Source organism: Pipistrellus kuhlii, unplaced genomic scaffold, assembly GCF_014108245.1.
Source record: "Pipistrellus kuhlii isolate mPipKuh1 unplaced genomic scaffold, mPipKuh1.p scaffold_m20_p_6, whole genome shotgun sequence".
In the NCBI taxonomy this organism is placed as follows: domain Eukaryota; kingdom Metazoa; phylum Chordata; class Mammalia; order Chiroptera; family Vespertilionidae; genus Pipistrellus; species Pipistrellus kuhlii.
Genome location: NW_023425562.1, coordinates 18331469 through 18345935, shown reverse-complemented (window position 1 = coordinate 18345935; position 14467 = coordinate 18331469). Strand labels below are relative to the sequence as shown.

Genomic DNA, 14467 nt, shown 5'->3' with positions numbered 1-14467 from the left:
TCATTCATTTTCGTACTCATTTTTATACTTGTGGATCTGTATATTTGACCCCCTAATCAACTTGCAAACTTAAGAATAAATGGACAAACGTGTTCCTTCAGCAGCGCCTTTATGTGATCAGTGGCAAATGAGACAATCTTAAGTATGACAATAACATGTGTGTGGGTATGTGGTGTGTGTGTGTGTGTGTATTTATTACCTCTGCTCATAATTCCTTTCTAAAGTTAATATTATTCAAATAGAACTTTGAGAAAGGTTCTCATTAAATGTAATGAATTCAAAAAATTTTAGTTTCCATTCAGGTAAGAAAAAACTAGACGCCTCCAAAGTATACCAACATATTCTTGATTTAGCCAAATTAACAACATGAAATTTGGCTTTAAATAAACCTCCATGATTACAATGCAAACCTCCATGGATTTACAAAGTGAACAAATAAAAAGTAAATGGTTATTTGATGATAATATCTCTGTGCCTTTCAAAACTTTCCATTGCAGATTTAATATTTAATTAGTCCAACTATGTGCCTTCATACCACAGGGAAATAACCTTTCAGTCATATTAAGATAGTCAAACATATTCTTGCCAATTTTCTATGTAGTGTACCTAGACTTAACAGATGCATTATTCAGGATATATGGATATAAATATTTAAAATTTATGTGTATATAATGGGTACCTAAATAAATGAATGTATGTTTTTGGAATAAATGCTAAAGTTGCATCTTTCACTGCCTAGCAGATGGAAGGTAACAGTGCTGCTGATGGTCACTGACACATTTAAACCAGTATTTCTGTGAATAATGGGGAAAAGAATACACAGAAGAATTAGAAGAGGTTTTTAGACATGCCCTTATTAAAAAATCTGCAACTTTCAATCAAATTGCTAGTTTGCTTTTTTATATAAATCTTTATTGTTGAAAGTGTTACATGTGTCCCTTTTTATTCCCCCATTGCCCTTCCTCCCCTCCCCCCAAGCCTTTACCACCATATTGTCTGTATCTATGGATTATGCATATATGCATATGAGTTCATTGGTTGATCTCTTTCCCCCACCACTCTCCCCTGCCTTCCTGTTTGCTTTTGGGATGACAGGATGTGACCCTCCACACAGCTGATGGATTTGTGGCAACTACACATAGAGAGCAGAGACAAGAGCCAACATCAATACTTTGATAGGGAATTTGTCATGGTTTCTCAAATATGTGTCTTTCTGGTGATTCTCACTAGTCTAACCAAACCTTACAAGTGACACTAAATAAGAAAGTAGATAGTACATAGGTATTTAATAGTAGTAGTAATCGGAAGAGAAAAAATCTTAGAGAATAGCCAATCCAATCTCTAATTATTTTGGAGAGGAGAATAAACCTAGAGTTTAGAGAGTTGCCAGAGAAGAGAAAAAGAGATTAAGAGGACAGGAATATTGTTCTCCTCATAATATCAATCACTCTTCATTGTAATTAAGCAATGTCCTTGCCACCCAGAAACCTAGTAAGCCAGGCTCCGTGTCAGTCTTAGTCATTATATATATATCCCTAGTACTCAGTACAATGCTTCTCAAAAACATGTGTATGAATGGATGAGTGAATAAATGTTTAATGTTAACTTGGGAAAGGTTCTTATCCTTGTTAAGTAATCATCACTTCATGTTTAAAAAATATTATTAGAGAAAATGTTTTAAATGCTTAGCAATGGGCTTTGCTCAAAGAAACATTCATATATTGATGGAATGAATGAAGCCAAATATAAGGAAAATATCTGTTTCTCTGGAAACTTCAACTATAAGACATAGACAAATAGAACATGTTTTTGGCATACCTTCATCTAATGGCTCAAAAAAAAAGGGAAAGAGAAAATATAAAACAAAACCTCAATACACAATAAGGAACTTAAAACAAATATAACTTATTTGTTAAAGGAAAAATGGTTGTTTACTGTACTCTAGAGCAGCGTTTTTCAACCGCTGTGTGCCGCGAGATGTTGCCTGGTGTGCCGTAGGTGCAGGCAAGACAAGAATTTTATAATTTTTCACTATTTTGTTTACTTAATATTTCATAATAAAGTAATTATAAAATACTTTCTTTGTGTTTATTTGATTCCTATTCAAGAGAATTACTTTATATATAGTCAATATAGGCACAGAGTTAAATTTTTTAACATTTTCTAATGGTGGTGTGCCTCGTGATTTTTTTCATGAAACAAGTGTGCCTTTGCCCAAAAAAGGTTGAAAAACACTGCTCTAGAGAACATAATCCTAGGAAGAATAAAGAACACTACAAGCCCAGTTGGTGGGTGGGGCTCAGTGGCTGAGCATAGACCTATGAAGCAGGAGGTCACAGTTTGATTCCCGATCAGACCTCACGCCTGTGTTGCAGGCTCCATCCCACACATCGGGTGTACAGGATTCTCTCATCATTGATGTTTCCATCTCCTCTCCCTCTCCCTTCCTCTCTGAATTCAATAAAAATTTATTTTTTTAAAAAGAGTGCTGCAATACCTGATAGAATCCTGACTTCGGCTTCGTTTCCAGTTCTCGAGCTGGCTGGGTTGCGGGCTAAGCACCGGTAGATGCCCGTGTCCGCAGGCTGGAGTCTGCTGATCTGCAGCGCACCCGAGGGCAAGGCCACCACCCGGGAGTCGCCCAGGCCCAGAGCCAGGTCCTGCTGGTTTTTCTGCCAGTGGATCGCTGGCATGGGCTCCCCGATGACCTCACACTTGAGTAACACCGTGTCTCCCATGAAGGCCGTGACAGACTCTGTCTGGGACAGAAACCTCAGAGGTCCTGTGGGGAAAACAAAGAAGGAAGGGTACATCTTTCAGAGGAGATGTGACAGTCGCCAATAAAAATAATCACATTTATATTGTGTATAGAAACCTGTATTGTACAAAGTATTTTCTCATATTTCATCTCATTTGTTTTCTCATTTTACCGTAGTATGTGCCTGGCACTACAGTAGTTTCTGGAGCTAAAATACGATAATGATGTGGCCATTAATCTCTTGAAGTTTACTGTTCGGTTGTTATTGGTTAATAAAGCAGCCTTGTAAACTAAACAGAGCAGACAAGATCATCCTCATTTTATACATTAGGAAATGGAGGCGCAGAAAAGTGAAATTCCACAAATAAATGCCCAGTTCTTACGTTGCAATACTGCAAAAAAAGACTTGCTTCTTTTTAATCCGGGACTTGTGCTCATTCATCATCCCACTTTGAACAAAGAACTATTAAATTATGGGATTATGATGGACTGGTCACATGGAATAACCTAGGGCAGCTTCAAGAAACAAATGGGCGATATTAACCTCTGATTATAATAACAGAGAACACACTGTTATGGGCTAACTGCTTAAGGCAAATATGCATCTGTATTTGTCATTTAGGGTTGTGGTAGAGAGAAAAAATGCTAAAGCTAGAAGGGGTCAATGGGGGAAATAGGAACATATAAAGAATTTTTAAAAAGAATTTTTAAAAAGAAAATGTAGTGAAAAATTAATTTTAAAAAAATAAACCAACCAACTGGCCATCCCTGACCACAAGCCTTGCTAAGAAGCCTCCTTCATGGTGATTTTGTAATGTGAAAGGGTAGGCGATACTGTAATCTGCCCTCTGAAACCCCCTTTTTGAACAGATAATTGTGACCCTAAAGCTTTGACCATAAGAACTATCTTTTAATTGCAAATAAACATTATTATATGAACTGTGCCATTACTGATATATGCATTTTATTTTTAGAGTAACCTCAATTAAATAATCCTAATTCATTGATTCATGTGCTAACCATCACCATTATATTACAGTATTTCTATTTTCATTTTAATCTTAATCAAAATTTCTTTCATTCTATGTGAATTTCAGATAAAGTTTTATTCATTCATCAATTTGAGGTTCACATTCAGTTTTGCTAATCATATTTTATGCAATTTCTATTTTATAGGTTTATTTTAACTAACTCAAAATTTGCTAGATTTAGGTTTAAATTTTATTTAGTCAATATTTAGTAAATAACAAATTCTATTATATTCAGTTTTAAATAATGTTGATTTTATTTTGGATCTATTGATTTTCACAAAGCTAACTTTCCCTACAATATGATGGATATTTTGCTGGAGTGAAAAAGAGTAAAGGCAAATGATCTAAGTCTAGACATCATAATTTCATATGGTCTTCATCCCTAATATTTTATTTTGTAACTAAGGAAATGCAGTTGGGAATAATGTACTTACATGTACAAATTACAGATTTTATACAACATCCATAAATTGAGGAGATATCTGAATACTTTTGCATATTCAGATGTATGGATGTATGGTCCTATATAAGTTATGCATATTAGATAAAATGTTAATATCTATTTTACATCTGAATGCTGGTGGCATTCAAAAGGTTCACTTGCAAATTTCTAGAAATAGAATAAAATATAAAATGAAAGGGTAATTCAAAATGATACTTAACAATTGGTTCCTTTCTGTAAATTTCTTCTAGCTAAAAGAATCATACGTGACACAAAATTGTGTATGAATATAATTAAACTTAATGAAATCAGATACTATTCCACATGTTTATTCAATATGCATTCTATGTTGATTTCAGACCTTAATAAACAGGGGTCAGAAATGCCTCCTATTTATAAAACTTATCAATGTAATGTTTGAAAGCTTCAGATAATTGATTATTTAACAGACTGAGAAACTGTAAGTATGATCTGTAGCTTTTTCTTTTTGTCTGTACAACGGAAATCCTGCGCATCAGAAAGCAATTCTAAGTTCATGAGGCTCTATATGACTAGAATTAATGATCTCAATATTGTGCTGAATTGTAGCATTCACATCTCCCACTGTTGTATAAACCAGCAATAGCATTAAAAGGAGAAGTTATAGGCTATCAAGTTAGTAGTATATTTTCAAGGCATGAGTATGAGGACCGGGTAATAAACACTAAACTCACTGTAACTCATAAGAATGAAACGCAATGTCGTCAGAAGAGTCATTTAATGCTCTAATGCAATGTGAACAATTCCTGTTTTCTGCTCATAGGTAGATACAGACATAATTTCTGGGTTCTGCTCATAGGTATTATAGATGCAAACATAATTTTAACTAGATCCTCATGAAAAATAGTTACCTGCTCAACGAAAGCCTGCCTGTGCATGAGAACAGCCGGTTCGGGCTCATTAGATCTCACCTGAACCCCTGTGGTCACAGCACAAATGGTCTTCCTACCTCTGCTCTTTTCTTACCCAAATCCATTCAAACTCCTTCGCAAGATCAGTGTTCTTAAGTCACCCAATTTTTTGTTTCACTCAGGAAATTCTGGTGTTTCAAAACATTTTTAGTATTGTCTTACACCCCTAATTCTGGTACCCAAGAATTCTAGCACAATGCACCTTCTCGGCTCATCTCCGTAACTCTTGCAAAATAATTCTCCAATCTAGTGCACCATTCTATGCCCTAATCATGGCTTACTCTTGAATTAATTCTCATGATACTTCCTCCAAAGAAGTATACCCTCTCCCCTAATATATCTACCTATCAAAACTGTAGTCATTCTTAAGATATTGATTGAAAATATGTCCATTCCCCTAGACGTGCTACTAGAGATAATCTCTCAACCCTTTGAATGACATAGTTGGGTGTATTAAAAAAAAAAAAGTCCAAGGACTATTTATATGTTTGTAAATGTATGTTTTTTTGGTATTTTATGTACACAGAGTATATAAAAAAGAAATACATAAATATTTATCAAGGTTCGATGTGACTCTAAATATTTAAATAGAGCATTGCAAAAATCCAAATGTTGATAATTGTTTGAATAAGTCACCTCACTTTCCAGCATATTTTTTGGCATTTTGGGATGAACATTCTTAGATGCCAGATCACTTGGGGTCCCTTCACTGCTTTACCATTTAACCAGTTGAGTGACCTTGCACAAGGAGTCAGTGTTATTTTTTTCCTCTCTTCTAAACTCCTTTATAAACAGCATCATTTAACCTCACAACAGCTCTTTCAGTATTATTGTCTTCATCTTGCAGATGGGACTCAAATGGGAGCAAAACGGATTCAACCGTTTACATTATGCATGGATGTTTAAGAACGCAAGCTTCAGGACTAAATTATTACACTTCCTAAAACACCTTATTTCCCCAACCTAAGTGAAAATATCTCAAGAGGAATTTATTTTATATATCAGTACCTTCCCACTCCTGCTCCAAGTATATCAGCACAGCACTGGGTAAAAATGGTTATGTAATAAGTACCTTATCTTCTCTAGATTGTCTTATAGGCAAATTTCTGCCTGTAGGGCTATACTATTAAAAGTAGCACAAAAATTTGTTTTTAGTGGTTTCATGGAGATCTTCATATAATATATATATTAAAATTATATATATATATGTGTGTGTGTGTGTGTGTGTGTGTGTGTGTATAATTGACTTCAGATAGGAAGAGAGAAATAGAAACACCAATGATGAGAGAATCATTGATGGGTTGCCTCCTGTACAACCCCCACTGAAGATCAAACCCATTGCCTTAGCACGTGCTTTGACCGGGAATCGAACTGTGATCTTCTGATTTATAGATTGATGCTCAAACACTGAGGCACACCAGCTAGGCATGGAGATCTTTCATTGTTTACCTTGTCGAAGGCTGTTTTTAAGAATGACTTGTAGTCAAGGTCCCTGCCTTCACACTACCCTGGCCCAGGATGCTATGCCGGCTTTAGATTCGGAAATACCTGGACTTGCTGGAAGTATCTCATGTCAACCATCTTACAGTTTACACACTATCTGCACATCCAGGGATTAATGATGCCCAGCACCTAATGAGGATCAGCTCGGCACCTGTTCACATAAAAGAACATGTGGCTTTACTATGGAAAAGCCAGACATACATTGCAGCTCTTTGTATCCCCTGTTCTAGAAATGACAAGTACAGAGACTTGTAATTTAAATTTTATAAGTGACTAGTAGTCAAAGTGCCTAGGCTTCAGCCTCAGAAATTAGCTCCTGATTGTAGTTGTATAATGAGCGTTAGGCGCTGTGAGAGATGATGTATAGCCATGGAGAAATGGGTCTCACCCTGTTTATTTTGATTTTTGTAAGAGATCCTTCAGTTATTCTCCAATACCAATTTGAACTCTAAATGATTCACATACTAATATAATTGTCTATTTATATATGCTACTTTGTTAAATGTTGTTCAAGGCTTGCTAAACAGCTATAAGCCCAATTCTTTTTCTAGAACATTTACTAACTACCCATGCAAGGAGAGGATATTTTATTTTCAGCTCTTCAATAACACAGTGCTTGAATACCTGGGGTTTAATAGTGCCAACACAGTATCAGAACCCTCCCTTCCTCAGAGACACGTCCTCAAACACAGATAGTACCAAATGTTCCTGTATATCTCCTTTGGAGCACTTATTTCAATTGTAATCAATTAACTGGAAAATTAACCTAATAGCTATCATCCCAGCTAATCTATAAATTACACAAAAGCTGGGCTGGGTCTGTTTTATTCTGTACTTTGAGGACTTACTAGTAGTGTAGTACATAGCACATAATTCTCCATCAAATACATGTTGGATGGAAAAAATATATTCTTGGTAAGATAACTAGTTTAGGAAAATATCTCAGACCCTAAACATTGGGGACTCTAGGAAAGACAGCAAGGTTAGGGAGGCAGAAAGGGGAGAAAACAGGGATTTCTTCATGAAAAGTAAAAAAAAAAAAAAAGCTGAGGCTATATCAATGGCAACCCATCAAGCCTTTCATTTGAAAAGAGACAGTATGGAGAGAAAAGCTATGCCTAGTGCATCCGTGACAATTTTATCCATGCCCATAAATTCAAACTGTGGGCCAGGGATGTATATTCGGAATGAGATTTCCCCATCCTCCCTTCAAATCACTGTTCCCAGGAACAAAGCTATCAGCATCTCAGAGCCAGTGCCCACCCATCTGGGGCAGCCTGGGCCAAGGCTTCAGCCATCTAGCAGGTTCTGGCCCATGCGTGTTTCCTCAGGAGCAAGGGACAACCAAACCATTGGCTGTCACTGGGGCTGTGGAAACATTAATGACAAAAGCAGCAAACATTTTTCATTTGGGGTTTTCCTTTGTGATGCTAAACGAATGGGGTAAAAAAAAAATCACCATGGCAATGAATGAAAGCTGCTAAGTCTACAGGGACAGCCAATGTGTTAGAATGAATATCCTGAGAACAGTCTCCTTCCACTCATGCACCCATGTACCATAAGGCCTAGGAGAAATCTTCCCATCAGATCCTACAATCAGAAAGTTTGACTATCTTCAACATGCACTCTGCTCTCTGAGTCGTTTAATTAGAAGTGAATTTGCTTTATAAGCAAAAGTGGGAGTAAACCTTTCACAGTCCAGGTTGATGTCAAGACTCTCCTTCGCCTCTAGGGAGACATCTCCTCCACCCACACACTCACAGATAGGGGCCCGTTCCTTCCTTGAAATTCTAATCTGAAAATGGCACATTTTTCTGCTTTGCCCTGGACCTCTTTGCCAGACTATCGGGATCCTCATGTCCTCCTATGGAAGGTCTAATTATTAAGAAATTAAAATCATTTAATAAAAAGAGATTTATCCATTGAGGGACAGACTCTGGGGCTGGAAACACGCCTGGCTTCTACATAGTCAGCAATGTGGTGATATTTCACAATGACTGCCCCAGGAGAGCTGCTGTTAATGCCTTGTTTGTTCCAAATGAAAGCTGTGCCCCTTCCAAGCCAGATCTTGTTTACCCCCCTCCTCCTTTTAATTCTCAAATTAGCCCCAGGAAAGAGAATAGAGCTAATCCAAAGAGAAGTTCTCTAGATTTGGTACCTCTTTGTAGCCACAAAACCAATGAAGGATTCCGGGAATTCATTATAAGCACATTTCTGTCTCTATATCCATTTCCATTGCTTTATTATAAAGGATTTTGTTTGAGGGTGTGTTTTTTTAATGTAAATATTTTTTTAAATATATTTTATTGATTTTTCACAGAGAGGAAGAGGGAGGGATAGAGAGTTAGAAACATCGATGAGAGAGAACCATCGATCAGCTGCCTCTTGCACACCCTCTACTGGGGATGTGCCCACAACCAAGGTACATGCCCTTAACCGGAATTGAACCTGGGACCTTTCAGTCTGCAGGCCAACGCTCTAACCATTGAGTCAAACTGGTCCCGGCTGAGGGTTTTTTTTTTTTTTAATTTTGTTTTTTTATCATTTGAAGCATTACAAATAGTAGTATATATGTCTCCTTTTTCCCCCCTTGACCTTCTGCCAGCCTCCTCTACCCCCACCCCAGCATATGCCTTCACCTCCCTCCCGCCAGTATCTTGTATCCATTGGTTATGTCCATATACATGCATACAAGTCCTTCAGTTGATCTCTTACAGCCACCCCCCCCCAACTTTTTAATTTTTAATGGAAAGATTACAGACTCCTAGGTGACTGATTGAAGAGCAGTGGCTTGGAAATGGTGAGGCAAAACATGTCTAGTAAGAATTTCTGGGGGGTGACAGCCACACTTGCCCAGGATTTGAGATTATAAGAACCATCCATGTGGCCAATTAATTGAACACCAAAATGATGTCATAGAAGAAGTGTGACAGAGGAGGAACACTGTGCCCATTACACAGTCAGTTTGTCTAACTCTGCATGATGAGGAGCACTAGGAGCATGCAATGAACTCCTCTTGGAAGCAAAAATAAAAACAAAAAAAATGTCAGGAAGATATGCCATCAGCAGAGTCTTTTGCAGAGTCATCTTTGGGATTTGTCCAATGTAAATGCTATAAAGAACTGGCAATCTCCCGGATTCTTGAAGACTGATTTTACATAAGACTTGGAACCAAGTGATCATTTTGGGACCCCTGTAATCTCTGGGTGACTAAGAGCCAGTTTAAATGCTGGTCTGTCACAATCTCACCAAGTAGCCTTACTAGGTTGTTGGTCTTCAAGTTCATGGAGTAATTCAAGATTTTCCAAATCATCCTTTTTAATCATAGCCTTGGGGCCTCTAGTAGCCTACATGGCGGGAAGGACTAAGCAATCACTACAACTGCTTTTTTCTACCTCTTGAGAGAGCCTGGCCGTCCTCAAATTTCATCAGACTTCATGTGTGCTTTGACTACACAAGTTCTACAGCTCCATGAGGGCAGCCTGGGCATGGCATCGTCTGAGATTCACATCCAGCCTATTTCCTGAATTAATCAGCCTATTTCTTATTCCCTTTCGAAGACCCACTAACAGGGAAGCCCATATCCCAAACACTTAGCAAGAGATTATCCTATTGGTGTCAAAGGTCATTAAATCAAGAATCTATCGGGGTAAGATTGTTTCAAGCCTTTACTTTAGCATATTATCCAAAAGATTACATCATATTCTACCTGTCAATCTTTAAACTAAGTGCTAATTCCGTGTTTCCCCGAAAATAAGACATCCTCTGAAAATAAGACCTAGCGCAACTTTGGGAGAAAAAATTAATATAAGACACTGTCTTATTTTCGGGGAAACAGGGTTTGTTTTTTTTTCTTTTGTTTTTTTTTCTTACCAGTGACTGAATGAATACATACAGAGGTTGGCAAATGTAGGTTTACAGTTGTGAGTTAAAGACACATGTTTATTCTCCTATCATTTGTTAATTATTGTATCATGCATATGTATAGTAACTGTAAACTTACTTTTACCCAGCCCTATACTGGTCACTGTGTAGGGCAGCATATACATGGATGAAGTCTAGCCTTTGCATTGCTGTAAGGGCCCTACTGAAGTTCCTTGGCAATACTTTTTACTCTCAGTTTGTTCCAAGGACCAACATCCTCTAAAAATGAATGACTTTTTTTTTTTTAAATATGCACTGAGTTCAATATTTAGAATTTGTCGACAGAAACCTAAGAAAGGAGAAACCCAAATGGAGCAGAGTTCAATAGAAGGAGGTAGCAGAGAGAGTAGTATCAGCTCAAAGCCTTTATTTCAGTATTTAACTGATTCAACTCAATTTGATAATAGCCAAGATCCACATCAAATATTGCAAAAGGATTCCACTTTTTTCCTCTCAGAATTTTAGTTTCTTTTCCTCCCCCATAAAATCAATCTGTAATATGATAATCAAGAAATCCCAGCAGACATAATAACTTTGATTAAAGACTTCTGGTGAATCTATTTAATTTTAATTTTGATTTGGAAGTACCTACTGGGAGAAAGTTGAAGCTAATAAAACACATTTGCATGCTATGCATTCACACAATAAAAATGGAAAACCAATATATGTCTGTTTAACTGTTTAAAAATCAAAACTTTTTAAAGAATTATGAAAATTTGGGATATCTTGACCCAGAGAAAGCAAATATACCTGACATAATGAGGTATGCGTGAGGAAAAATATTGGTCTCAAAGATCATATTGTAGTTTGGTAAGGGTTTCACACTCACCTGGATAAATGTCTACCACAAGAGTCTGAACTAATCATTTATCCCAAATGATCTTTTTGTATACTTAGTCCCTAGGTATTATTTTGCTGTAGAAGAAGTTAGTAAACTGAAAATAGTTTAGTTGTGGAATCCTTCTCCTGGCCCAATTGGATGTCTGATACTTGAACAGAGTAGGGAGATGGAAAAGGGCATGCCTGGGCAGTCAGAGATAAAATTCTCCCCCTGCTTCTAAGGGAGCCAGATCTGTGTTACAGGTGTATGTTGTTGGAAGTAAAATATTCCTTGAGAATAGCTGTAAGCCTCAAATCAGAGTACTTATATACTTTTTATAGAAGCACAAACAAAGCGATTTCCAAGTTTATGATTGTATGACCTATGAATGTAAACAGAAGTATTATATATTGAGAAGTAGTTCTTAAGAAGCATGGTACCAGAGCTAGAACATAAGCTTTGAAGAGTAGTGTTTATATATGTATGTGTAGATTCAAATGCAGACACCTATGTAGGTGTGTGTGTGTGTACAATTAAATATGCACTATAGACAAATATACACATACCTCTATTTCTAGCGAGTTTATGTATGCATAACACACATTTACCTCACATATATCTTTACAGAGATATATAGTTAACTATTGGATTTGGGCAAAGCACATATTATCATAGTGCACTGTTCTTGTTAAAGAGTAATTTTTCTCTTAAATAATTCACATAATCAACAGATTTTCACCATTATTATACATGTATGTGGTTTCCCTTTATAAAACATAATATTTTCCTACACATCCTTTCCACTAAGTGTTTCAAGTTACCAGAGAATTTAGATCTAAAAAAAATAAGCTGACCTGAGTTCCATCATTTAAAGAAATGATAATAGTCTATAAATCATAAGCTTGTCCAGAATACAGAACTTTAATATGATTCAAACTCATCAGACAAGATGCCTCATTATTCACACCAAGCTAACTGCTAATTTTCAGAGACAAATGCACCTGTGGAGAAAGAAATCATATCTTTAAATTGCATTATCTGCTGACAAGACCACATACTGTTTGTCCTTGTTCTTAATGCAGAAACCAGAGGGTGTAAATCCCTTCATCATTCTGTCAGCACTTCCGGCCAGGGTGTTAATGGCCTACAGCCAGGAAGTTGTATAGGCTTCCAGCCAATCAGCAAGGAGACCATTTAATAGGCTTTTCATACAGAAAGCACAATTTGGGGAGGTGGGGCAGCTCAGTGCTAATGCAGTTAGATGGAAACATATTTTAAATCTCCAATTAAAACAAGGGACAAGAGATCTTAATCCTTTGTGACATAGAGTGGGTAGAAGAGACTCACTTCATTTATTAAGTGAAAGGCTAATTTTACTGATGGCAACTACATTATCAGCATCTCAGCAGATTTCTTTTCAGAGACTAAACCCAGTCTGCTCTTGCCAAGATGAAAGTACTCTAAGTTTCTTCAGTCAGAAGCATTAGAAAGGTCTCCTGCTTGGTAAAACCAACACATTCAAGGGAAGATAATTTTGTCTGGTGCACAGGCTGTGAACTGTCTAATTCAGAGACAAATTGACCACATTAATGACGACCAGTGACAGTTGGATAAGCTATACTGCGAGGCTGTGGAAATTCACCTTTTGAAATACTTTGGGGGGAAAAAAGCATCATAAAATTGAGATAAACTATTGTTTTAAATATCCTGAAAAAGATATTATCTGGTATCCACCATGGTTGTATTATTAGAGCAATAAGGGTTATATAAGTTGTAAGCAATTTATTCAAACATGTTAATGAATGGGTGGGGAAATGATCATTGTGGACAAGATCTAAAAATAGAAGTTTATGCAATTGTGTCTTTTAAGTCTTAATTGCATATTACAAAGCTGAACATCCTTTCTTTGCCTTTTGCTGGTATTAACTCTTTGCAGCTAAAATGACACATGTACAGAAAACATAATATTAAGTATTAAGCAGAACAAAAGGTAGAAAATAACATGCTTGACTCTCCATTTCTACACAGCTATATTAATACTAGCTTAAAAAAAAAAAGTCATGGATACATTTTTCTAAAACGTTAGGAGAAGAGATGGTACAGGCTAGATGGATGAGCCTGCAGAGTGAGAGCAGGATTCAGATAAAAGCACAAGGAATCTATAATGTTTTAATTGGAGATAAATCTCAGAGTCTGGGTTGCAGCACCTGCTAGGAGCTCCTGTCTGATTAAATATCTTGCTGTTTTTCATTTAATCTCAGCAGATCTCATACACTTACCATGGCCACTCTGTTTCTATCTAGTCCTGCTCAGATTGCACTGGAATAATAGCAATAGGACACAAAAACATTTGGAAGCAAAGTCTGTGGCAAGGGTCACTATATACTAGGGACCGGTGCAAGAAATCTATGCACAGGCGGGGGTGGGGGAGTCCCTCAGCCCAGCCTGCCTCCTCTCACAAACTGGGATCTCTCAGGGGATGTCCTACTGCCAATCCATAGGCCACTCCTGGCCAGGGGCATTCTGGGACACTGGCTGCTCAGGGCTTGAAGTGGCTTGGGTCCCAAGGATGTTCCCGGGAATCAGGAGGCTTGGCACCCACATATACAAATTAAACCCCATCTTTGTCAGCTTAATTTGCACACTCACTCCTGATTGGCTGGTGTGTGTCATGGAGGTATGGTCAACTTGCATCTTCCTCTGTTATTAGTGTAGATATATCATGAAATGTGGAAATTATTTGCAACTCAGGTAGAAGTATCCATAAAACAAAGTTTAATTGGGACACACACACACACACCCCTTTGTTTATTAATTATCTATGGTTGTTTCTAAGCTAATAGGACACTTGCACAGTTGTGGCAGAGACCATATGGACTGCAAATGTGAAAAAATTTACTCTCTGATCCTTTAGATAAGTTTGGCTCCTTTTCTATGGTAATTCAGGAGTTCTAAATTAACTAATTGATTTCATGTACATTTTGATCAATGTGGTTGGAAGAATAACCTACCTGTCTGGCATACTTGAGCTCTATGATC

The 14467-nt window shown here is 37.1% G+C and overlaps 1 protein-coding gene across 1 annotated transcript in view; it reads right to left on the bottom strand.

The window, feature by feature from the left end:
• The window catches only part of LOC123651535 (netrin receptor DCC-like), a 124580-nt gene that overhangs the window by 28618 nt on the left and 81495 nt on the right, over positions 1–14467 (bottom strand). Inside the window, exon 3 of the mRNA XM_045574599.1 lies at positions 2498–2782. Within this exon, the coding sequence (XP_045430555.1) occupies positions 2498–2782 (285 nt within the window). The remainder of the gene's footprint in view (positions 1–2497; positions 2783–14467) is intronic.